This window comes from Nelumbo nucifera, chromosome 1 (assembly GCF_055504915.1).
Source record: "Nelumbo nucifera cultivar China Antique chromosome 1, China Antique-T2T, whole genome shotgun sequence".
NCBI classification, from domain to species: Eukaryota; Viridiplantae; Streptophyta; class Magnoliopsida; order Proteales; family Nelumbonaceae; genus Nelumbo; species Nelumbo nucifera.
The window spans coordinates 114,869,036-114,892,591 of record NC_142649.1 but is presented as its reverse complement, the minus strand read 5'-3'; the positions used below and the strand labels follow the sequence as shown (position 1 = coordinate 114,892,591).

The 23,556-nt window shown below is 36.7% G+C and overlaps 1 protein-coding gene across 3 annotated transcripts; it reads right to left on the bottom strand.

The window, feature by feature from the left end:
• Nucleotides 1–4,229: 4,229 nt before the first annotated feature.
• Nucleotides 4,230–23,310, bottom strand: LOC104601877 (succinate dehydrogenase [ubiquinone] flavoprotein subunit, mitochondrial). 3 transcript variants are annotated; one of them, XM_010265378.3, is made up of 16 exons: nucleotides 23,100–23,310; nucleotides 22,517–22,684; nucleotides 19,431–19,518; nucleotides 17,494–17,640; nucleotides 17,263–17,403; nucleotides 9,120–9,205; nucleotides 8,937–9,029; nucleotides 8,723–8,786; nucleotides 8,408–8,551; nucleotides 7,527–7,714; nucleotides 7,255–7,429; nucleotides 6,995–7,165; nucleotides 6,391–6,460; nucleotides 6,162–6,282; nucleotides 6,038–6,075; nucleotides 4,230–4,530 (listed from the first exon to the last, which is right to left on the bottom strand). In XM_010265378.3, exons 1-16 carry the CDS (start codon nucleotides 23,214–23,216, stop codon nucleotides 4,428–4,430), a joined length of 1,914 nt encoding a protein of 637 aa, XP_010263680.1. In that variant the 5' UTR covers nucleotides 23,217–23,310; the 3' UTR covers nucleotides 4,230–4,427. The 3 variants fall into 3 exon arrangements, with proteins under 3 accessions (XP_010263680.1, XP_019054070.1, XP_019054071.1); XM_019198525.2 differs by lacking the exons at nucleotides 22,517–22,684; nucleotides 23,100–23,310 and adding an exon at nucleotides 22,371–22,491; XM_019198526.2 differs by lacking the exons at nucleotides 22,517–22,684; nucleotides 23,100–23,310 and adding an exon at nucleotides 19,773–19,973.
• Nucleotides 23,311–23,556: the final 246 nt, after the last annotated feature.

The window sequence follows — 23,556 nt, the reverse complement described above, 5'->3', positions numbered from 1 at the left end:
TGCCCTCTTCTTCTTCTTCTCTTGCTCCCCTTCAGTTCTGACTTGTCGTGTGTGAAAATTAAGTAGGGAGGTACCAAATTTTGATTAACTTTTACAAGAAACAAACCTAAGAAACTAAATAATGGAAAATTTTCTAAGAATTTTTACAAGGGGCAAACAGAGCAAATGAAATACTTCAATCAAATGGTGTTTGCAACAATGGAGAAAAAAGGAAGGCAAAAAGAAATATACACACAATGTTTTCAACACGTTGTTGACCCAGTCAGTTCAACCGTTGACCTGTTTGACTTGGTGACCAGATCACGGGTTGCACACTTAATGCATGCAAAACTTTCAGAGGCCATAACTTTGCACTCTAATGTCTAATTGAGAAGACTTTTTATTTTGGGTAACTTTTCAAGATCTATGCATCCCAAGGTGACATAGGCACCTTGCCCTGCTATTTTTGCGGAAAAAAACCCTTTTTTGGCCTCAAATTATAATTTTTAATATTTTTATAAATAAAAAAATTAAAATAGAATTAAAAAATATAAATTAAATATAAAATAATACATATAACATATATTAAGCATATTTATACATTATTTATTTCTAAAATATATATTTACACACACACACTCACACACATATATGCGATGATGTGGCACGGTCTAAACCATTTGACCCGACCGATCGAACCGGTGACCCATGACCTAGAGCCAAAAACGATTCAACTTCCAAGATGGTTTTTAAAACATTGTATATGTACTCTCCTTATGTTGAAAATCCTATATTTTTTATGATTTAAATAGATGTATTTATTTTTTTAAGAAATTTAAAAAAAAATAATATTTTATATTTTGGTTTAATTTGCTCATGAAGAATAATTGTGTCATAGATCTATGAGTGATTTACCATATCCATAGATCTATTAAAATTTCTAAAATATTCATTTTTTATTTTTTATAATTTTTTGAATAAAAATATTTATTTTTTCAATTTTAGTATGAAAAAAATATTTATTTTTTGTAAAACTAAAAATATTTATTTTTTAAACTTTTTGTAATTCTAAAATAATTTTTCCAATTTTTCATTCATAAATGTATTGAAATTTTTTGTAAAATATTTATTTTTTGTAATATTTATCTTTTTCTAATTTTTTGTGTGATCTAACCATAATATTTACCATGTTGTAAATATATTGATGATCTACCACATCCATAAAATTATTTTTCTGTAACATTTTATTTTTTAATTTTTGTTATAATTTTTATAATAAAAAATAAAATATTTCTTTGAATAAGAAATAAATAGTTGTTTAAACAATTATAGAAAATGTTTCATTAAATAATTATTAAGCTTATATTTTGTAGTTATACCCTTATTAGAGAATACCCTTATGTCTTCGTATGTTGATTATGACATTTTTTATAAAAATCACTAAAAGATGTAATTTTTATGTATATATAGCTCATTTAGGCCCTATATTTAATGTTATTGATGTATATTTATAATTTATTAGAGTATCTATAATGTTTTCATGCATTTCCATGCGTATTTTAATTTTTTATCCATATCCATGCGTATCCAAGGTTCAAAGTATCGATACGTATCAGCTGATATGTATCATGTCGATGGCTTCTGTACGGGTGTATTGGGGTTTTGACCGGTTCAGAGGGTGGAGAAGCCCTAAACTGGCCCCATTGAACCAAATTTGAAAAAAATTAAAAAAAAAAGCATAAAACACACTATCGATATCACGCGATACGCCATTACCGGCGTATCTGAAGGAAGAGGAAATCCATCATATGAATGGTCGAACCATGCTAGATGGATGGGCGAATTTTCAAAAATTTATTTTACCCTTCCAGGAATCGTATTCCCGATTTTAGAAAAACTACATTTTAAATGATCGTTCTTGCACCGAACTGGACTAAATCTGAAACCAAAAGAATGGGAGAAGTATACCTGATACGGAATCCACAAGTGTAGCTCCCAAGTGGTAGTTCACGCCCAAAGAGGGTACTAAAACCAGCTTCCACTGAAGATGGCGCAGCTTAGGTTGAAGCCAGTTCAGCAACGCAGTCCTTCAATAAGAACTGCAATCCAACAGCTTGGATCTAGCAAGGGAAGTGAGCACGAATTGAATCTAATTTTTCTTGCAAAAATCAGAAATCAAAACTGATCAAAATCAGTCACAAGATGGAGAACAAACTAGGGTTTCGACAAGAGCAAAAGGAGAAAACTGAGAGCATAAGTGGTTCTGGAGTAGTTCGCCCCCTCCTCCTTTTATAAGCCTTAAGAATCAACACTCATAATCCAATTAGGAGGAGTCTTTAATCCAAATCTTTATTTAGATCTAGACTCTTTAAGTGGATAAGAGGAACTCTTATCCTAATTGATGATCCAAACCCATATCCATACCCATATTCGCCCATGTCACATGACTACTTAAGTTGTCATATGACCACTTAATTAATCCAATTAATCATGGGCTTTAGGCCCATTAAGCAAATGGTTGACGACCCTAATTAGTTGCTGGCCCATTTGGCTTTCTTTGTATGTCGTGGGACCCCAACAATGACCTCACATAAGCCCATATGGGTTCAGCTCGGCTTCTATGAAAAAACCTGACCGAATTCACTATCAAGCACAGTGAACCTCTGATTCCATCAGCATGGGCTCTTAATGGGTCCAACATTTATATTAAATGGTTTTTGTGTCAATCCATCCTATAAAGACCCAAAGACAATGGACTTAAGTGAGATATAGCTCATCAGATAAAACAGCCCTAAATGGTCTCTTACACTTAACCTCCCATCCCTTAATGATCAAACACTGTCTGATAAGGGAGGACTTCTCCCTTAGCTACAAGGTATAGTGTTGCATTCTCTATTCGGATGAGTCCCAGGAATTAAAACATTTTGCAAACATTTTCCTTATATATTGCAAAACAAATCTCAAACAAGTTTGAAATCGACTGCCGGCAGTTTTGGTTTCTATCAAAGAGAATACAGTCCCGATCATTTACTTTGCCCAACAAATGGGCCGATCCTATCACTATGATCACCCACTCGAGTGAATTCTCAAACTGCCTCAACATACCCAGGTTTTGACCCCCAATAAATCTCACTGATTAGTACATCAAAGACAGCCCAATCCGACACCCAGTACAGTACCATAATCGAGTCTAAGGATTAAGTGTAACTTTCCAGTTTTGCCCACCAATCTCCAAAGTCTAAAGCATAACTGGAAATTGGTTCAGATTCAGTGTTTCGAACAAACACACACTGCATGTGCTTTGTATCTAACCCTGACAGTTAAGACAAGCTGCACCAACCTTATTGGCAGTTACACATCAATGTCAATTTTGGCAGAATAAACTTCCTCAAATCTATCCAACGGCTAAGAACATTTTAAACTAACACGAGTCTCATAAATGTCCAATTTAAGGATAATTACACAAAAACACACCATATATAACATAAATCAGTTATGTACTTTAATTCATTTATAATAAATGGATATGTACATAAATCTAATTGGAACTAAGGGCATACACTATCTAACAGTATCAGGCGTATTGATATTTTGAACCTTGCTTAGAATAAACCAACTTGTAGCTGACATGATACTTTCAAGAACAAACAAACCAAAAGCATTCACAGTTTAGAACAACTCCTAAGTGGTAGGGGGGATCAAGATTTCCTCACAAAACATACCTAGCGTACCTCACTGACCTCAGAGCACATCCCACCATGTATTGGAAACATCTCCCATATGAATAAAAACAAACAAATTGAGTGATGCTCCCGATGAGTGGCTGGTGTTGTGAGTAGATGCCCGACGGGTGGGGGTGTGGGGATGGGGGAGGTCAGCTTAAATTAATATTCCATCAAGACCATTAATATTCCAGCACTCGCTAGAAATAACCACAAATTTCCATGTTAGAATTGCTATTAGATAGAGAAAATCATACAGCTCCGAAAAAAATATGTTTTAGTAAGAAATAGTTTTCATTCAAGCTTCTAACGGAAAACAATTTACCATATATACTCTTTTTAGGGTAAATGGAAAAAGGAAAAAAAATTGATATAATAATGCTTCGCAATTTTAAAATGTTTCTAAATTTTGTTCTCATGTACTAGAAGCTAGCTCGTTCTTCATGTTTAGCATACATGAATGAATGATGTATTCAAGAAAAGAATACATTCTCACAGAAGGTTATTCATGAATTACGTAAAGCCCGGTTATTGAGAGATTAAAAGGAAATTTCCTGATTATTATGCGAGATTGAAAGGAGTTCCAATGATACACATCATATCAACTGCTCAACTCTGATGTAAGCTACAATCATTCCCAAAATGCCTAGCTGTCAATAATTTATTGGAACCTTGTAATGAGGACATCCAACAAGTTGTTCCATCTCTTCTTTATGGAAAAAGGTATCAATATACACGCGCTTTGGGTGGGAATGACTCAACCTCGTCATCTAATGTTTTCATGTGGACCGGTCTGTAATCTAGACGGACCTTCTCGTTCACCCAGTATCTGCAGACATAAGTTTCCATTTATAAAAGTGAATTTGGAGGATTATTAACGAGTGCATATATTTAAAACCAACACTTCAATATAAGGAGCACCCAGAACTGAAATAAACCAGCTAAGTAGAATCAGTAGTTTCACAACTATGCAGAAAATAATAATCCTCGAAAATGGACGTGTTAAGTGTTCAATGCTAAGAGAAAAACGGGTCAATAAAAGAGATGCGAAGAGAGGTAAAGGGTGTTTTATATTGAGCAAACATCTAAGGCTTCCACTGGATTGACTACACCAACAAACTACCAACAGAATGGCAATTCATAGCATACATGGAAGATTGGACCCTCCATTTGATGTATTTATTCATGAACCATCCAGCTGGTTGGTAAGGTCTCTTGCTGGTCGTAGCAGAAACTTGGGATCAAATCCCACCTGCACCTGGGTTGAGGGGGTTATGGGTTGGGAGATGGGCTACCCCCCATTGTGTAGCCCTTCAAAAGAAATTAACAAAAAAAAAAATTAAATTACAAGAACTGCATAAAGTTATCCTAATCATCCAGCCAGTATACACACCTCAATTAAGCCTTATCCCAACTATATGGGGTCAGCTAAATAAATCCTGTACCACCATTCCAGTCAGTTACATATCCATTATTAAATTATGGACCCTCAAATAATTTCTCACTACTTCCAACTCATGTCCTTCTAGGTCTCCCCCTGGCTCTTCTAGACCCCTTCAACTTGTAACAGATCACTTCTTCTCACTAGTGCCACTGGTCATGTAGATGGTCTTCTCAACATTTAATCAAACCATCTTAATCTACTTTACCTCATTTTATCACCCCCAATGGAGCTACTCCTAGGTCACTACAAATTCACTTCTAATCATATACTTTGTAGTTTATTCTAATCCATCTCAACAAACATTTCTGCTACACCCAATATATTAATTATTTATAAAATTTTCCTTTTAGCTTAATCTCTTCCCTTGTCATGGATTATCTAACCAAGGTAACAAGAGATATCACATTGAGATGTCACTTTATCTCCAATCCTAATTGTACCCTGATTCCCACCTTATTATTATTAAACTTATATTTGCATATATATTCTGTTTGAGTCCTACTTATTTTGAAACCTATTGTTTCTAATTTGTCAATAAATCTAATTTTACATTTAGTTCCTCTGTGGTTTCATCAACCAATACTATGTCATCAGCAAACAACATTCTCCTGAATATGTTATCAATGACTAGTGTGAATAAATAAGGTCCAAGTGCTGATTGTTAGTGAAATTAATATAATATGTTTAGCCATCCGATCAGTATAATTTTTTTATCAAGAATCCAATAAAAAACGATAAAAGGAAAGACAAGAAAAAGGGTGCTATATGTTGGGGATTCTCAAATCTTAAGCTTGCATCCACAAACTCCTCTATTTCTGACATGGGATCCTTAAAATGAATACTGTGATCATAAGCTTACAAGTCTAGATAACAAAAGGAAATGAAGGCTTACCCCAGTGTATGTTTCAGCCAGTTCTCATCGTCCCTTTTCTGCAAAACCAATATGGGAAATTCTGTTAATAAGTTTCAAAGAAGGAAAAACAAAAAGACACCTAATATTTATGGAACCAACTGACCGTAAAATCTTCACGGGCATGTGCTCCCCTACTCTCCTTCCTTGCCTCAGCAGAATGCATGGTTATAGATGCATTTATCAATAGGTTTTCCAATTCTATAGTTTCTATCAAGTCCGAGTTCCTGCAGAGAAATGTCACATTTTTTTCAGGTCCAAGCAGAAGGGGAGGGTTTGTAGATAAATACCACTACCAACCAATCACATTTTGCAACCAATAAAATGGACCTTACCATATGAGGCTTCGGTCCTTTAACTTAACATCATGAAAGCTTTCCCATGCTTTGTCAATCAACCGACAACCTGAGGGACAAATTTAAAGTGGGTGGAGAAAGGGTAAAAGAGAAGAAAAAGATTAAAAGTGTCAATAAATGCATAATAATAAAGACAAAACAAGCTCATAGGTCCAAATCTTATCAATAAAACAGCAAAACAGCAAGCAAAAAGAGAAGATTGGACAAGAAAAAAGCATGTCAAAAAAAAAGATCAAAGCAAGATGGAAGAGGTATAGGTAGGTGAATACATGGTTCAAAGTATCAATACACCTCTTTGTATCGGTACTTTAAGTGATACACTTTTTTTTTGTTTTTTTTTTCAAATTTCACTTAAGTATAATTTTGTATGTTATTTAATAAATAGGGGTTCCCAAAAACACTTGTAAATAGGTGTATCAGGCACCCAAAGATACAATACGATACACCCAATACGGAGCATAACGTATCAATACTTTGAACCTTGGGTGAATACCAAGAATTAATTATGTGTTCATTTTTTGAATGTGCAATTTGAAGTTGTAAGTTAATAGAAGGAACTGATGAAAATGTTTTAATGGATCACCTTCTTCTAATGTCTCCTGTGTGCGGAAAACGGCAGCATTGTTTTGCATCACTCGCTGCATATTCAGACGGATTTTTGATGTTGGCAATGAACCATTTGAGTGCCTCAGTTTATCCAGCCATGCAATGGTTTTCTCTCCAGCATCACTTTCCAAAGGTTTTTGTTTCTCCCCTACAAACATAGCAAGCAGATGGATGTCAATTTGGTATAGAAGTGTCATTAAATGTAGGTCAGTATATTTCTAGAAGATGAAAACTAACCTGGTTTTAGGATCTCTGCCACTCTATTTGCACAAGCTCGACCAAAAACAACAATATCAAGTAACGAATTTGCACCAAGCCGATTGGCACCATGAACTGATGCACATGCTGCCTCACCAGCAGCCATTAGCCCAGGAACAACAGCATCTGGATCATTACCTTTTATGTGAACCACCTGAGAAGAGAAAACATAATGTCATTAGAAAATGGATATGTAGGATAAAGAAAGAACAAACCCTGGTATCACTATACATATTAGGCTCAATTCATACCTCTCCATGGTGATTTGTGGGAATTCCCCCCATATTATAGTGAACAGTAGGTAAAACAGGGATGGGCTCCTTTGTGACATCAACCCCCGCAAAAATGGCAGCAGTCTCAGAGATTCCAGGAAGCCTCTCCTTGAGTACATCTGGTGGTAAGTGATTTAAGTGAAGATAAATGTGGTCCTTCAGTGGTCCTGGAAAATATTGCCATCAAAGTAATTAGGAAAATCAAATGGGTGTTTTATCAAAGTAATTAGGAAGCACATGCTAGAAGAGACAGATAGCCATTCTGGATGGCTCAACAAAATGCCATCCAGTGCAACTGGGCCTGGCCCATGAAAGAGGCACATTATCTAACTTAGTTGAGTGGCAAGTGCAATAGGAGAGAGAGTAAAGTGCATATTAGAGAGATAGAGAGAGAGGATGAGAAAAGGGTCTTCTTCTGCTGCATAGTTTTTGTGTTTAGGGTAGAGCTGCAAACATTCTCCAAGTACCTCTGTACCCCCTCTCATCTACATCTTTTCCCACATTTAATACAATGTTTCTGTTACTTGCCTTAGAAAAAAGAAAAAAATAGTTCTAACTTCTAGAAATGCATAAATAATCATTATTTTTATTATGACATACTTCAAAGATTCAGTACTCCGTAGAATCATAAGCAGCAAAAAATTAACAATTTCAGAAACGAAAAAACCCATAGGGCTGGCACAAGCTAGCTAGTTCCATCAGACACTTCATGTAGATTCCCCTTCTATAAATCTATCAGTTACCAACTCAAGACACCACTCCTTCGGTCCTTGTATATAATAAATTCTATTTGAAATAAACAGTGATATACCAATAGCAAGATAATGTTCATCAAAATGGCTCTGTTGGCAAGGGCATACCTACACCACGACCTTCTCGTATTTCCATGGTCATAGATCTTGACACAACATCCCTTGATGCAAGATCCTTGGCTGTAGGTGCATACCGCTCCATAAATCTTTCACCTTCACTATTCCTAAGAATACCACCTTCACCACGAGATCCTACAAGTTGCATACAGATAGAAACCAAACAGAAACAATACAAAAGTCATTTCATTTCAAAACCCAAGAACAACTACAATGAACGGAGCATGACCACAAATTCAAGCAGAAACGAATTTTTCAAAGTCAAGAAAAAACAAAAACTTCAAGAGCAAATACACAAATGGCAACCTTCAGTAATGAGGCATCCTGCACCATATATACCCGTTGGATGAAACTGCACAAACTCAAGATCCTGCAGCAAAGAATGTGCAACAACTTATGGTAGGAAGACAAAAATACAAGTTGATACAAAAGCTCTTTTTTTTGATAAATATACAAAAGCTCTTTTTTTTATAAATGTTGGTACAAAAGCTCTTCAAGAACTGTAAACCAAGAAATGAACCTGAAGGGGTAACCCAGCACGTGCAACCATAGCATTGCCATCACCAGTACATGTATGAGCTGAGGTTGCAGAAAAATAAGTTCTACCATAACCCTGGACAAAGCAGAAAATAGGTAAAAGGGGGAAGGGATAGAAATTTATTACAAATAATATGAGATATTATGGGGTTTAAAAACATGGTACCCCTGTTGTTAAAATTGTTGAAGCAGCACGGAACCGATGTAATGTCCCGTCCTCCATATTTAGTGCAATTACTCCTTGGCAGGTACCTGAGAATAAGATAACAATAAGGAAAACAATTTCCATGATACAAATTCACACAAAAGTAGAACCTTCTTCATCCTTTGCATAGGTTTTATTTTCACCAGCATTCAGGGGTGAAGTGACAACTCAGAGATCTATTAACTGGTGAGATGGGATTATTTATCAGGCTGGACATGCCGGCCCCAGACTCACACAACATAATTGATGATCAGAAGAGAATTCTCTCACCATGATAACTCTTCATGTTTATGGCCCATTAACTCTGAAGTTCAGGAAAAACTTTGAACTAATTTTCCTAGTTTCTAAATTATGCCAACTAAGTCTTAAATCATCATCATCTAAGCCTTATCCTAACTATAGGGGTTAGCTACACAAATCCTGCTTTGCCATTCTATCTGTTTAGGGACATGTCCTTTGTTAAATTATAAGTGCTTAACATTAAGTCCTATACATATAAAGAATGTTTCTTTCTATTCCCTTTTCCTATTATTAATGAAATAAAATAAAGACAAAATGTAAAAATTAAAAGAAAAGAAAAAATAAATTTCAGCTTTGTAAATAAGTACAAAAACAAAGGAAAATAAAGCAAAGACTACTTTTTTAGTAAAGTTTTCTTAACAACAATAAAAATCTATAGAAAGGTTATTGGATGTCTCAAAGGCCATTTTGGATGTAGAAGTTGAATATAAAGACAACCTAGTGGAGACAAATTTCCATTGGAGAAAATTTTTTGCAAAGATTTTGTTCCACATTCCCTGATTGGAAGTGGAGATTTAGAAGTTCCCATATCAGTAATTTTCCAGAAAAAAAATAAAATAGAAAAGACAAAAAAAATCAACTTCTTAACTTTCAAGCCAGCAAGTGATAATACAAGCAAATATTCTATATTAGTATATATTAAATAAATGACAAATAATACATTGTAATTTCAGCATTCAAAAATTTATTTTGTTTAGCCTGAACAGAATGCAAAATGTTCAGACAATAAAAAATGTTGGTGCAAAGTGGCCATGTTCAAGAGTACTAAAGCGGATAACATGGAAAAGAGTAAAATTTATAAGCAACCTCCATAGAATCTTTCACCTACAACCAATGTTGCATGGACTATCAATAATAAAAAAAAAAAAAAATGTTACATTTACTGTCCTAAATGGACGAAGTGACACACAGGATTCCAACACTCCATAGATCTAGAGGGATACTTCCATGTTCTCTCCTAGCTTATTTGACACAAATGAACAGCTAATGAACACAATGAATGTCATGTTTCCTAACAAAATGCTATTAAGTAACAAAGATAAACTTTTAGACCATTTTTCTATAGGTATATAATGTCACAATTCAAAAAATGTTTATTTTATAGTATATTCTTTCCTATATATGTGCCCACAAGTCCTTGCTTTCTTGCCAAGTCAGACTCCCAGACATGCATCAGATTCTTATTTCTTATCCATGTCCATGCAACACTGCCAGTAACACTGGTATAATGGTAATAATTCTCAGTTACTGGGGGTGTAAACACCTTGACAAATAGGTCCCCCAGTTAAGTTCAATTATAGCTCCTATAACTGCCTTTGCAGAATCTCCTACACTGATATAAGGGCAGATATTCTCAGTTACTGGGGTCTGGGGCTGTAAGTAGAGAAATGGATTCACAATTTAATATCCAATTCCAGATTAATAGGATTGGGTTTGGATCAGATAAGATCAGATAATTGACAGCCTTATCAATTACCCTTGAATAGAAATTTTCAACTATAACTCCTACAATTGCCTTTCTAGCCATACAACCATGGAACAAGCTATCTGGCTCCACAAAAAGCAGACAGGGACAGGAATGAGTTGAACAAGTTATCATTACGGTATACCATATTTGAAACAAGGGGTACTCTTGCCGTGTCACCCTTCCTTCTCATTGGCGCAGCAAGCCAGCAACAAAGGAAACTGAACACTGCAACCAGCACCACCACCATTGCCAGCACCGTCACCAGACCCGCCTGCTAGTTAGAAGCCTGTTTTTCCTGAGAACGACATGAATGAAAATAGAGGTATTTCTGAACAATGGCTTCCAAAAATCCCTCCGCTTCCTCCGGATCCTGCTGTAGGTGTCTTACCGCTTTCTTGTACAGAGGTTGAGATGAGACCTGACCAGGGGTATGAGAAGCAAGTCGTAGATTTCAAGAAAGCACTGTTAAAGATTAAGGAGTCACAATGGCTGACTGATCTGGAGGATGATATTGTTATGAACACAAAAATGAAGGAAAAGGAAAACATTATTGAATTGGCTGCTGCAAATGGGACATCCGGCGATGGTCAGAATCCTAGTATTTCATCTATTGACACAAACATGACAGAAAACAAGGTTTCAAACTCTGGTCAGCCACAGGATGTTACACAAAATGATAATGAAGTCAGAATTCCAGAGAGTTTGAAGGAGAGAGTTTGGAAACCATGGAAAGCCACACTCATTGGTAAATTACTTGGAAAACCAGTTGGTTTCCAATTCTTTCAAAAGAAAATCCACCAAGTTTGGAATCCTTCTGGAGAGTTGGATATTATCGATCTGTTTTAACGGTTTCTACATCTTTCGGTTCTCTAATAAAGAAGATTATGACAAAGCAATGTTTCAAGGACCTTGGATTGTAGCGAACCAATACTTGTCCCTATGTAAATGGAGGCCAGATTTTCGTGCAGCCAGAGAAGAAATCAATAATACTGCAGTATGGGTGCGAGTTGCAGAACTGCCTATCGAGTATTTTGATCAGGAGGTTTTGGAACTAATAGGCAATAAAATTGGAAGGCTTGTAAAGATTGACTCTGTAACTCAGTTGGCATCTAGGGGTAGATTTGCTAGACTGTGCGTGGAAATTGATCTCAGAAAGGCTCTCAAAACTCGTATTAAGGTGGAAGGGCAGTGGTATGTTGTGATTTATGAACGATTGCCTTTAATTTGTTTCAGTTGTGGGGTTGTTGGACATAAAAAAGATGAATGTCCAGAAAATCCAGAAAACAGGAAAAATGGAGATTCAAAAGATGATAGAGAATCCCATTTGAGCGGTGATCTGAGTCCCTGGATTCAAGTTGCAAACAAAGCCAAGAGGAAAATGGTAACGGTGCAAATAATGCACCGTGTAAATCTGATGGGATCAGTGATGCTCCGGTGACAGAGAAATCTCACTGGCTAACTGGATAATCCTTGGTGATAGTCAGCAACGAAACGAGAGGAAGGAGACGAACCGTCCCACGGAAGCGAACAGCTCGAGCCGAACCGGGAAACCAGAAGTCATGAGACCGTTACAAGGCATCATTGCCTCCGATAACAGCCGCAACCCAGCCATGCCTGCTGAAAGTGTTGAAGCAATTCCCCATGCAACTACAGATTTACGTGAAAAGAAATTATTTCTTGCCAAAAATCCATTAAGTAATACTAATAGATTTGTGGCTTTGTCTACAGGGGATGAACCAATGACAACTGTTAGCATGCAGGGGGAATTAAATGAAGAAAATGGAAAGAACAAAAAAAAAGCCATTAATTCAAGCGGCGCTGAACAAATGGCAGTTGAAAGTGCTTGCCAAGAAGATGATTGCATGGTTGCAGAAGAGACACTCTCAACTAGATATAAAAGCTCCACTGTACAAGGTAACTTAAGCTATAACTCTAATAAGAGAACTGTTAGTTCCCCTAAGAATGGCCTCTTAGCAGAGACAAACGAACGACCAAAGCCAAGTCTCAATACCACCCATGATGCCATCAATAATCCAACCACAACTTGGCCGGAATCCCACCACACAGTGCCAACAGCTCCTCGGCTTCATGATCTCATGGATTTGGGTTCCTACAGACAACAACAGGATTCAATTCCTACAACAAAGGTTTCATCTACTGGTACTGAGAGAATTAGTGACCCATTGTCGAACCACCAGCAACTCCATCGGACAAACTCCAAGCACAAACCACAGAACACAGACCCAATTAGAAAATCCTTACAAACCTCTAGAAATCCTAAACGTCTGGCTAGTAGAAAATCCAATGCAAGTCGAGATCAACTCAAGGAGGAATTATACAATGATAATATGGCCCCATCATCATACAGCCTTGATAACACTTGCAATAACAGTAGAGACCCAAGACCATTTAGGGTTGAGTGTGAGAGTACACCATTCCCCATTTTGGATCCTAGCGAGAAACAGGGTGGCAGACCCCCCTAACGTTCATATAATGGCGGCATTTCGAGACACTATCAATGTTTGTAACGTCATAGACTTGGGCTTCTCCAGCCAGAAATTCACCTGGACAAATGGTCAACAAGGTATAAGAAATGCCAAATCTCGTTTGGATCAGTGTCTAGCTAATTCAGATTGGAGAGTGATATACCCCCACACAACAGTTATTCATCTGCCAAAAACTTCCTCTGATCACTGTCCTTTGCTCATTGATTTAACTGGTACGTTTCCTAACCACAATCCTCCTTTTTTGTATTGAGCATGTGTGGTTTACAAATGATTCTTTTAAGGAGGTGGTGAAGGAGGCTTGGCAAGTACCTTCATCGTCTTCAGCTATTTCTCTGGTTTGTAATGCTTCTAAAGCTTTGCCCTCTCTCACCAAGTCTTGGAATATGAATGTTTTTGGTAATGTTTTCAAAAGGAAAAGACACATTTTGAAAAGAATTGAGGGAATTCAACAATTTTTGGAAACAAGGCCTTCTCAGTTCCTCAATGATCTTCAAATTTCTCTCCATGAGGAATGTTTCAACATCCTCAAACAGGAGGAAATACTGTGGAGCCAAAAAGCCAGATTTAATTGGCTAAAAAATGGTGATTTGAACACCAGATTCTTTCATACTATGGCTCTTAAGAGGGGTCAGTCAAAAAAGAATTTTTATACTCATCATCTTCAGTCAACAACCAAAATCCTAACCTTGATCCTTGTTTTGGTGATGTTCCTAACAATATTGATCAATGGTTCACCCCAGTCACAGAACAAGAAATTAGAAGCATTGTTTGGAGTTCACCAAACAATAAAAGCCTGGGTCCTGATGGTATTACTGCTGAATTTATCAAAAATCATCGGGACATTGTTGGCCCATCATTTACTGATGCAATCTTTGAATGCAATGACAACTCTGAAATTCCAGACTATTTTAACCAATCCCATATTGTTTTAATTCCAAAAGTGAAACACCCTGAAACAATGAATCAGTTCCGTCCTATTGGTCTTTGTAACACTATTTATAAGGTAATTGCGAAGCTTATTGTAGCTAGACTCAAACCTCTCTTGCCAAAATTCATTTCCCCAAACCAGTCTAGCTTTGTCCCCGGCCAGCATTTAAAAGATAATGTGATCATTTTACATGAAGTTCTTCATTCTTTCAAAACGAAAAGCGGTAAGGAAGGTTTTGTTGGAATTAAAATTGACCATGAAAAAGCTTATGATAAGTTTGATTGGTCATTTATTAAAAAGTCTCTTGATTTCATTAAAATCCCCAAGAAATGGGTTAATTTGATCATGAGCTGTATTATCACCCCTATTTTTAACGTTATCTTTAACGGTTCAATTCTTGAACCATTTAAACCCACATGGGGACTTAACAAGGGGACCCCCTCTCCCCTTACATTTTCCTAATTTGTTTAGAAACTCTTTTGGGTATGCTTAATAAAGCTGTGGTGAGATGAAGCCATTTAAATTCTCTAGAATAGGCCCTGGGTTATCTCACATCTTCTATGCAGATGACTTTTTTATTTTTCTAAAGGCCTACACTCAGCTCAATAGTGTGAGAAATATCTTGGGATAATTTCTGTAATGCTTCAGGGGAAACAATTAACTACAGTAAATCTATCTTATTCACATCAAAAAATGTTCTCCATAGACACACTCGAATGCTGGCCAGAAATATTAGGGTTAGGGCTTCCAACAACCTTGATAAATATTTTGGGCTCCCTGTTTTCAGTGGCAGGGTTACTAAGCATACCTTCCATTCTGCGGTGGACCGTGTTCAAACCAAATTAGCAGGATATAAGGCATGAGGAGGAAGAAGCATCACCAGACCCCAAAAAGAACGGAATACCTGGACCAACAAGGCAAATACTCTTAGTCTTGCTGGTAGATTAACCTTTCTCCAATCTACTCTATCCTCAATTTCCCACCATGCCATGCAAATTTTTTGTTTACCCTCTAGCACCTGCCAAGATGTAGACAAACCTAGAAGAAATTTTCTGTGGGGAAGTTCTCTTGATCACAAGAAATTGCATTTCATCAAATGGGGGAAGATTCTGACTCCTAAGCATGCTGGAGGGCTTGGAATTAGAGACCTTCACTTCTTAAATCTAGCTCTTCTCACTAAATTAGTGTGGCCCCTTTATTGTAACCAAGATAGTTTGTGGTCCAAAGTCCTAATTAGTAAATACAGTAGGGAAACTGATGTTTTGGACCCATCCGTAAAAGGTCATGACTCTTGGATTTGGAAGGGAATAGCTAAAGGCTGTAAATTTCTTAGGGAGGGACTCATACGTGTTATTGGGAATGGAGAAGACACTAAATTTTGGGATGACCCATGGGTTACTAGGACTACCTGTAGGCAGAATCAGTTGCATGGGCCTCTCCCAAATGTTGATTTGAGGAATGTAAAAGACTGTATAACTGCTTCTAGTGATTGGGACATCAACCTGATATCTTCTCTCTTGCCGAGCGATATGGTTGAAAAAATCATGTCAATCCCTTTAAATTTAAGGCCGCAAAAAAAATGACCATTGGATATGGCCTGACAAGAAAATGATCTCCCTAAATCTCGAGCTTTTAATCTGATTTGGAAAGCTCCATGTCAACCAAGGGTGAAAATATTTTTGTGGCTACTCTACCATAGAAAACTCCCCACTCGCGATGCTCTAATAAAGAGAAATATTCAGGTTCCTAGTGAATGCTCCCTATGCAATGAGAGCATGGAATCGATTCAACATGTGTTTATGGAATGTAGGTTATGTAAGGAAGTTTGGAATTTATATGATAATCATCCCACACCCACTAGTGCACTAAACTTTAAATGTTGGGTTGAAAGTAATCTAGAGACTAGTAATACTCTCAGGGTGACTTATTTTAGCTATTTAAATTGGCTGATTTGGAGGGCCCGAAATAAAAAAAAAAAAAGTCTTCAACAATATCAGTTACACTCCCACTTATATTACAAATCTTGCAAAAAACTATGTTGACAGCTTCCTGTGTGCACAGTATATTAATGCTTCTGTCAAGAATCAACCTATTTGCAGAGTCTAGAGAGACATCAAATGGGAAGCTCCGGATGATCAATGGATCAAAATCAATACAAATGGAGCTGTCAAGGGCCAGAATTGTGGTGCTGTGGCTGGGGGTCTTCTCCGAGATCAACTTGGACAATGGAAAGGAGGCTTCACCACTTACATTGGAAATTCCTCTATTGACTTGGCAAAATTGTGGGCTTGTCTTGGCATGGAACTCAGGCTACCGCAAAATCATTTTGGAATCAGATTCGCATTCCACCATTCAAATTCTTAAGGGTGGTAGGGATGACCACTGGCGTCTTTCTACAATAAGCGAGGAGATCAAAGCTCTTTTGAATAGAGATTGGAAAGTTCGTATTAATCACTGCTACAGGGAGGCCAACAGATGTGCTGACTTTATGGTTAATTCCTTATACCTCCTAGAGAGCTTGAGTTTCTTCTGTTAGCTGATGTTATGGGGGTAGTCACCCCTCGTTTAATTTTGGTTTGAGTTTTCTGTTTCTGTGTTTTTTTGTTTTTTTTCTCTCAGATGAATCAAAAAACAAACAAGGGATTCTTTAAAGATAAACCGTTACAGTTACTGTGATATTCTGTATAGGACCAGTGTATAACTTTTGAGGTGTCATGTCATAATCATTAAAATAATGGAAATGCAATCTATGGGAAACAAAACACACACACACACAAAAAAAAAAAAAAACATTGTTAAGGAGGTTTCTTATAGATAAGATAAACTCTATGTAGGCATGACATTAATTGCCTATGGTCAAACTGAATACAGTAGGAACATTGCACACTTGCAGTAACTTACCACTACTGTCCATGATAAGATCCAATGCAAAGTACTCCACAAAGAACTGTGTATTATGTTTCATAGCCTGACCATATAAAGTGTGCAGCAAAGCATGGCCCGTTCTATCAGCAGCACATGCACAACGATAGGCCTGTCCACCTATAATAGCAACATTAAAGAAGCTAAACAGAAAACTTCAAAGATGATTCAGGTAAATGGCAACACCACCTCGAACTCGCATTTTCATACCTTTTCCAAAGTCCAGGCTTTGACCACCAAATGCACGCTGATAAATTTTCCCATCTTCAGTTCGAGAAAATGGCAATCCATAATTTTCAAGCTCTATGACCGCTTTTGGTGCCTCCCTGCACATATACTGAATAGCATCCTGATCACCTATACAAACCCAATAGACATGCACCTTAAGTACAAATACTTAAACAGAAAAAGGGTGTGGGGGACAAAACTAAACAAGGCATCAGAGAAGTTTCTCTATCAGTTCAAAGAATTCTTGAAGAATCTTGCATTTGTTAAGATATCCATGATACCCATCAGTTTTTTTTTCTTTTTTTTTTCTGCAAGGCTGGGAAGATCATATAAAGAGAATAGAATTTCTACTCAAAATAATTTATGCAAGACTAAAGCTTTATATAGGGGGCACTGTTAAGTCCTTAGTTTTGCTGGACTAGGAGCAGGTTATTAAGCTATTCCCAATCACAGCTTAGAGAGAGAGAAGGCTTTCTTTCTAACTTGATATTTTAAGCCCAGTGCCCCAGTTAGTCCTATGGGTGGGCTGAAACAATTTAGGAAAAAAAGGGGTCTACAGTACCAGTTTAGTGAACAGCAAACCCTAAGTTAATTGGGCCTTATTTATAATGCAATAAACATTTAATGGGCCTGCAGTAGAGCCCATTTAATGGTGCAGTAGGCCCTAAAAGAATTAAATTTATATTAATTAATAATCTTGTGAGGTGTCCAACCTATTTATAAAGGGGATGCCACTTGTCTTATCCTAACAAGAGGGCTATTTTCCCTCCTTTAGCCACTTGAAGTGGGGGGGACACATGTCACCTTAGGGGAGAGAGTTATTTTCCCTCCTCTAACCACTTTAAGTGGGGTGACACGTCACCCTAAGAAGAGGGAATTATTTTCCCTCCTCTAACCACTTTAAGTGGAGGGACAAATGTCATAGTATGAAGGGAGAGTTTTCTTTTCCCTCCTTAACCCATTTTAAGTGGGGTGACACTTGGTGCCCTAAGAAGAGGGGTGGGGAGTTACTTAACCACCTCCCTCCTCTATAAACCCCTCTACTACAAGGAGAGGGGGCTAATGCCATTTTGTTGGCCAATGCTATTCTATTGATAGAACTTCCAGCAATAAGAGACAAACAAGAGGAGAAAAAAGAGAAGATAGTGGTGTGAAGAAATAGAAGGAGAAAGAAGAAGGTAGGGATTGAAGTGTTCCTCCTCCACCTCTTCACTATGATATTCATGCAACTTCCTCTATGAGAACTATGTCTCTCCTTGTACTTATTTCACACTTTCTTTCTTTATTGTTATCTTTTTTTTTCTTTTTCTCTCCTTGTCTCACATTTAATCATGTGAGGGAAACAACCATATCATTACTTTATGTAAGGAAGACAACCATCTACAGCATTGTTCATGAAACTTGGCTGATTATGGTTCCTCACACCACATTAACCTATGTGTGAGGGGGGAAAACCATCTACAACCTAGTTAAAAAAAAAAAAAAAAAACCTTGGTTGATTATGGTTCCTGACACCATGATAATGCACATAACCACTATTTAAAGGCCATTTACAGCCTTATTCATTAAATACAACTATTTATAATCCCTATTTGCTAGTTATGCATAAAAAGTTTATTTATTTATATTTGCTAGTTTTCTTTTAAACAAAAAATTTATCTATTTATATTTAGTCTATTCATCCATACTTCTAAATCAGAATCAAGAGGTTTTCTCTGCCCCTGGCAAAGATGTAATTAAGGGAACATCTACGTGATTTCCTAAACGGGACTTACCCAAATATCAAAAAACCTAGTTATTAGTCTAATTCGGTGAATTATGTTATGTGAGAAATTATGCTAAAAAAATTTCCACTAACAATGCCAAATGAACATCTAATTTTTAAAGTAAATAATTTTGAGTTGAAACATTTTGTATACCTAACCAATCACTTCCTTTGACTGTGTCATACATGTGCCACCTCCAATCATCTTCTGTCATATTTCCTAATGCAGCATTTATTCCACCCTGCATGAGATCCCCACAATAAAGTTAGCAATACGCCCAAGTAATAGCTACAAAATTAACTTAAAGGTCAATATTTTAATCAGCTCTGCTTAAAAGTATTTGAGTAGGGTCATAAGTAGTAGAACACCATCATGAACCCCTCAAAGGAGAATGTGTAACACTGAACAGAACTTTGATGGACATTTGTTAGGAAACTTTGGCTCACTGAACACAGAGAAATTTTTTACAAAAGCAAAGGAGGACTAGAGGAGCACCTATCTATGCTCTTCAGGAGTGTTGCATGAGCACTGCTTCAAGCCTCCAACAAAGCTGAAGCACTTGCTCTCCTACACGACCTTAAAATCTCCAGAGACCTGAATTTCAGTTCTCTAGTGGTGAAAAGTAATTCTTGAAGAGCAATGGGAATCATCTAGCCACTTGTTTCCTGCACCGTGCTTTCTCTAGCAAGATCTGGTACCACTATCAAAGAACAATTCAGATTTGTAGCTTCCTCCCTCAATCAGTTGATGCTCTTCTTAGTTCCAGGTATGAATAAAAAGGGCAGGACAGTCTGGTCAGTGGTTCCCTTGGCTATAATTTAGGCAATCTAGTTAGAAAGGAACAGCAAAAGTTTTAAGATGAAGAAAATTCTCATTGAGGTGGTTGCCAACTCATCCTTTTACTTCATTAAAGATTGGCTCTTCATCTGTAGAGAGTTTTGTGGAGAGTTCAGTCATACCTTTTTGTCTATAATTTTTTTTTCGGCATTCCATTGTAGCCCTATGGATTTGATGTATTCTTTGTACAAAATGCGGATATTTTTTTTATATCTAATTCATTATACTTTACCTTTAAAAAAAAGTAATTCTGGAAATATCCTGTTAGAGTAAACCAGTTTAAATGCAACAAAAAAATGGAGGATTTGGAATAAATTTAAGTTAGCTTGGGATGAGGAACCAGGATGAAAGATCAGATACACATAAATAGACTATGCAATAGCCATGGTTTTAAGTTTCAACTGAGACCAAATTATTTTCATTGAAATCTTTCCATGTCCATGGAAATCAAGATGAAAATTTCTTCAAAATCTTGGTAAAAAATAACTTCCAATGAAACTATATTCCGTTTTGATTGGTTTCAATAGAATGCTACATTCAAAGCATAAGGGACGTGGAATTTCAATGTGGCATAAAAATATTTAAATTGAAACGCGAAAAAACATTTTAATTCAAGAATCTCGTGCATACACCATAAAATGTGTTACCATATCTTTCCTTTTTTTTTTTTTGATCAATAAAACTTCAAATTTTAGCTATACCAAGATCATATCTTTCCTATTTCAATAGTTATTTTGGACATGACCTGGGTTTAAGTGTTTAGTTTCCCAAAGTTTGTCACAATTTTTTATATTTTTGTAAGGTTCCTAATAGTCTTCATAATTGGCAATGCTTAAACAAGTATACATAAGTTTCCACAGATTATTTCACTTCCAATAAGGACCTAAGTTTAGCCTGGTATTCGTTTTGAGGCTTGAACAGGAATGGACAGTTAAACAGGTTGACCAATGATCTAGTCCTAAAACACTTATCAAAAACAAAAAAAGATCTAGTCCTAAAACATTGAATTGGCCAAAGCTTTCAAAGTAAACCATAATGGTGGGAGTAAATACAATATAATATTTATTGTTTTCAGTTTTTTTGGCACAAAATAAAATTAAAATGAGTTAATACTTTCACTATTCTTCTAATTTTTTCCATATTTTTTCTTTTGATCCACCAGACGGTACCCTTTGCAGAATAACATACACCTTGGGATTCAGAAATCAGAACATTAGTTTAGGCTAAAATCAAAGTTTAGAAGCTAGATGGTAGCAACTCTAAATTGAGATAAAATAAGAAATCATAAGAAACGAAAAAGAAAGAAGAAGAATAGTTGTTACTTTAAAGCAACACCAATAAACTAATGGGGAAAGACTATAATAAAAGAAAGAGAATTGCCACATTTCTAATGCATTAATTGCTGTATTTTTTTTTTTTTTTGATATGTATGCATTAACTGCTGTATTCCACAAGCTAGAAATCACCTATCAATTTGATTGGAATGTGGCTCAGCAAAAAGTGGGCCAAAAACATGGTGCTCATTGGGCCAAACAGGAAAGTCATAGGTCTTCGCTTTGCTGAGCACTTTCAAATCCAACCCCCAGATTGACCACGCTCAAAACATGCATAATTACTACACCTCTTCAAGTGAAGGATGATTCTTATACACTCATTCCACAGGTTCTAAAATAGGGAGGAAGGGCCACGTAGTCGAAAGACTTTATACTATGCCCTTTGCTTGCTTTTCTCCTAAAATTATATCCTACACTATGACCAGGTGATTAGCTCTGTAGTCTCAGTTTGGAAAGAGTACAAATACACAGTGCAAATACAAGGTTTAGAAATACCATATACAAGGTTTTGCATGAACGTATTTGTATTTGTACTCTTTCCAAACAGAGACGTAAGGATAGTGAAAACGTGTTATTTAATTAGTCATACAAGGTTGTATAACCCTAGGTCCTGAATTATCATTCACTTCTTTCAATAACCTGAGCAAAAACACCAGGAGGGATAAAAGGAATGAAAGAGTTCTGCAGCAGTACAATTTGACTTGTAAGTCCAATTAATAGCCATATTTTTGACAGATGTATCATGTATGAATATTATCGGTGCAAACGTCCATGGTATCTTGTAGTTGTCAATTTCAGTAAATGGCCCATTAAAGAAATATGAAAACATTTTGGACATGACCCACACGAACAGCTCCGCCAATATGGCTCTGCTCTAGGTTGATTTTGATATCCAAAACGAAGGTTCTTCGTAAACACTTACCATTTCTGCATAGAGCCAGAAGTACAGGTTCTCGCCATTGAAAATGATAAACCAGCAGTTCAGTGGTCCAGATCAATAATGACACCTAAATACCATGCATAGAAGAAGGGCAACTGAAAACGAATTTCCGGGACAAGCTCTCGCACCTGTGCTGCAACAGTATGTGAACGAGTCGGAAAAAGCTTGGTAATACAAGCTGTATTGAATCCATGCTCCGAGAGTCCAATGGCCGCTCTGAGCCCAGCACCACCAGCTCCCACAACAACAGCATCATATGTGTGATCGACGATAGTATAAGAGGATCGTCCCCCAGTCTGCCACAATTAAAAAAATCGAACATATCATCAAATGCGTCTCAAAAGTCAAAATAAATACGAACAAAGAAAGAAAATATCAACAAAAAAAAGAAAAAAGGGAATATTTTCACAGTAACATCTAACAAAAATCGAAGTAAAATGTATCATAATACAAACACAAGATACAAACCAGATCGAACGAAAAAAACAAAACAACCAGATGGTTGAATAAAACTAAAAAAGAGTAAAAGAAAACAACCGATCGACAGATAAAAATGGAAAAATAGTAAAGAATGAAAAAAAAAGGAGCATATTGGAGAAAAGCAAGTGGTCAGCATGAATTCAACGAAATTTTGAAGTTTAGATTATTAAAATGAGTTTCAATTAATTAGAGAGTCGTGATGAACAGAAGAAAAGATTCATGTGAACGTACTGATTCAGTGGAGAGGAATCTTGTGGTGAGGCGTTTAAGAGGTTCGCTTGAGATAGATCTCTTCGAAGAGGAAGAAGAAGGAGAAAGACCGAGGCCACGAGAAACGCAGCGCCACATCGCTCCGTATTACTGTCTCGACTTCTCTGTTCACTCTGTCGCTCTCCTTTGGAGATCGCACGGGCTGCGAAATGGCAAGACGAGGACAGAGGGAGAGACAAGACTGGAGGCATACGAGGAACTTGCAAATACCCCAGATTCTGTGGGAAATTGCTAATATGCCACTTGATTGTTTGAGTACAAGATTAGTGTGCAATGACGATATTACCCTTCTAACTTTTTTGTTTTACCTGACTAAAAATCACCTATGCTCTAAGGCACTAGAAGGGGTTTCCGGGCAACGAAATGCAGTAAGTGGCCGGAAAGAATGAGAATAAAACTATAGTAAAATTAGCGGAAT